At 40.7% G+C, this 1,505-nt stretch overlaps 1 protein-coding gene across 1 annotated transcript in view; it reads right to left on the bottom strand.

The window, feature by feature from the left end:
- The window catches only part of POLQ (polymerase (DNA directed), theta), a gene marked incomplete at its 5' end in the record, with an annotated part of 30,288 nt that extends 29,042 nt beyond the window's left edge, over positions 1-1,246 (bottom strand). The window contains 2 exons of the mRNA XM_010161733.1: positions 26-168; positions 1,042-1,246. Coding sequence (XP_010160035.1) covers positions 26-168; positions 1,042-1,246 — 348 coding nt within the window. The remainder of the gene's footprint in view (positions 1-25; positions 169-1,041) is intronic.
- Between the last annotated feature and the right edge of the window lie 259 nt (positions 1,247-1,505).

A 1,505-nucleotide genomic window follows, 5' to 3' on the forward strand; every position in this document is an offset into this window, starting at 1 on the left:
ACAAAACACAGAACGAGGAACCTACTAAATAAACAATATGCAGATCATTCTCCAGAACAAAGCTTTTCATAGCTCGCTGCAGGTCAGCAAAGATTTCCATGGCTTCAGTTGGGGAAAGAGAAGAGGAAAGGGGGGCTGAGCCAAGATGTGTTGGATGATAAACCTTTGCTGGTTAAAAAAAAAAAAAAACAAACACACAGAAACATTTAAGTGCAAGTTTATATCTTATTTTCAGGTTGCAATGTATTTTAAAGATAGCAATTCTACTAAATCTTCCTAACTGTTTTTCCAAGAAGAAATAGCATGTTTCTCCATCCTACAGACAGGAAAATTGAAACAGTAAAAGGCTTGGACTTGCCTAAGTCTAAACTAACATTTTTCAGAGGCCAGATGACACCCTTGGATCCCTCTAACTACTCAGACTAACAGTTTTGAGAGCTATTTGAACAAGCATCACTGGAATCCCATCTGCCATCCTGCCTAGGAGATATCATTTCAAGTGGTTCTTTCTTAGGAACACCAAATATCTCCTCTCATCTTTCCTTAGAAAAGAAATATAAATTAACCCATCGTGGGGATTCTTACTATTACTGTAAGAGTCGCATCCTTAGCAATTTTAAGAAAATAGCCAAAATCAGGTGAAGTGCAACCATGTACACCACACAGTTCTAGAAGACTTGCACTCCCTTAGAACGTCAGTTCTTCTTCAGAAAGACAAAAATCATCGTCTACAGTCAATGTGCACAAATCCCATAGTAAAACTATGCTTTGTTTAAAGATATTTTGGTAATCTGTAGACTAGGATGTATCAGTCTTAAAGGTGATGTGCACAGAGAGGCCTTCCAAGAACACGTGTGCAAAAAAATGTTAAAGCGAAGTAAAATGACACCTTCCAGAAAGCTAAAAAATTCTTGTTATACACAATTCTTTCAAATAAAACAAAAAATGCAGAGAAATCCTCATTATAAAGTTAACATTGAACATCTTAACCAGCTGCAGATGATTCAAAAGGGCAACCACTGGGGAGAACACCGATGTTACCTTTCACACCACTGCCAGAGTCCAGAGCCTGAATGAATTCCTTTTCCAGCAACCATGCCACACAAGCCTCGATAGGTCCAGCCTGCGCTTTGCCTTGTGCTTTCTCGTTTTCCTGCCTGCTTTCTTCCAAGCTGGATGCAAGAAGAGTGCAAGAAGCATAGGTCTGCACATCATCCGGAGTGCTGGCCACTCCCCCCACTATGATCTGTTGAAGAAAACTACTTGTTTATGTTGCCAGAGAAGCTGTAGGATGGAACATCAGATCGGAGAATCAAAGAGGTTGATGCATTAGATACCTGAGCTTTAAGGAACCGGTATGAGGGGAACACGAGGCAGAGCGACTGCCAACCTTTAAGGACTTTTCTTGGCAAGAAGTTAGGCACCTTAGGTAGAAGTAAGAGGAGCAGGCTGTGGGACAGAGTGACGTACAAATCTTACTTTGATAGCTGTCGTGGTTTAACTCC

The sequence above is a fragment of the Eurypyga helias genome, unplaced genomic scaffold (genome assembly GCF_000690775.1).
Source record: "Eurypyga helias isolate BGI_N326 unplaced genomic scaffold, ASM69077v1 scaffold33771, whole genome shotgun sequence".
NCBI classification, from domain to species: domain Eukaryota; kingdom Metazoa; phylum Chordata; class Aves; order Eurypygiformes; family Eurypygidae; genus Eurypyga; species Eurypyga helias.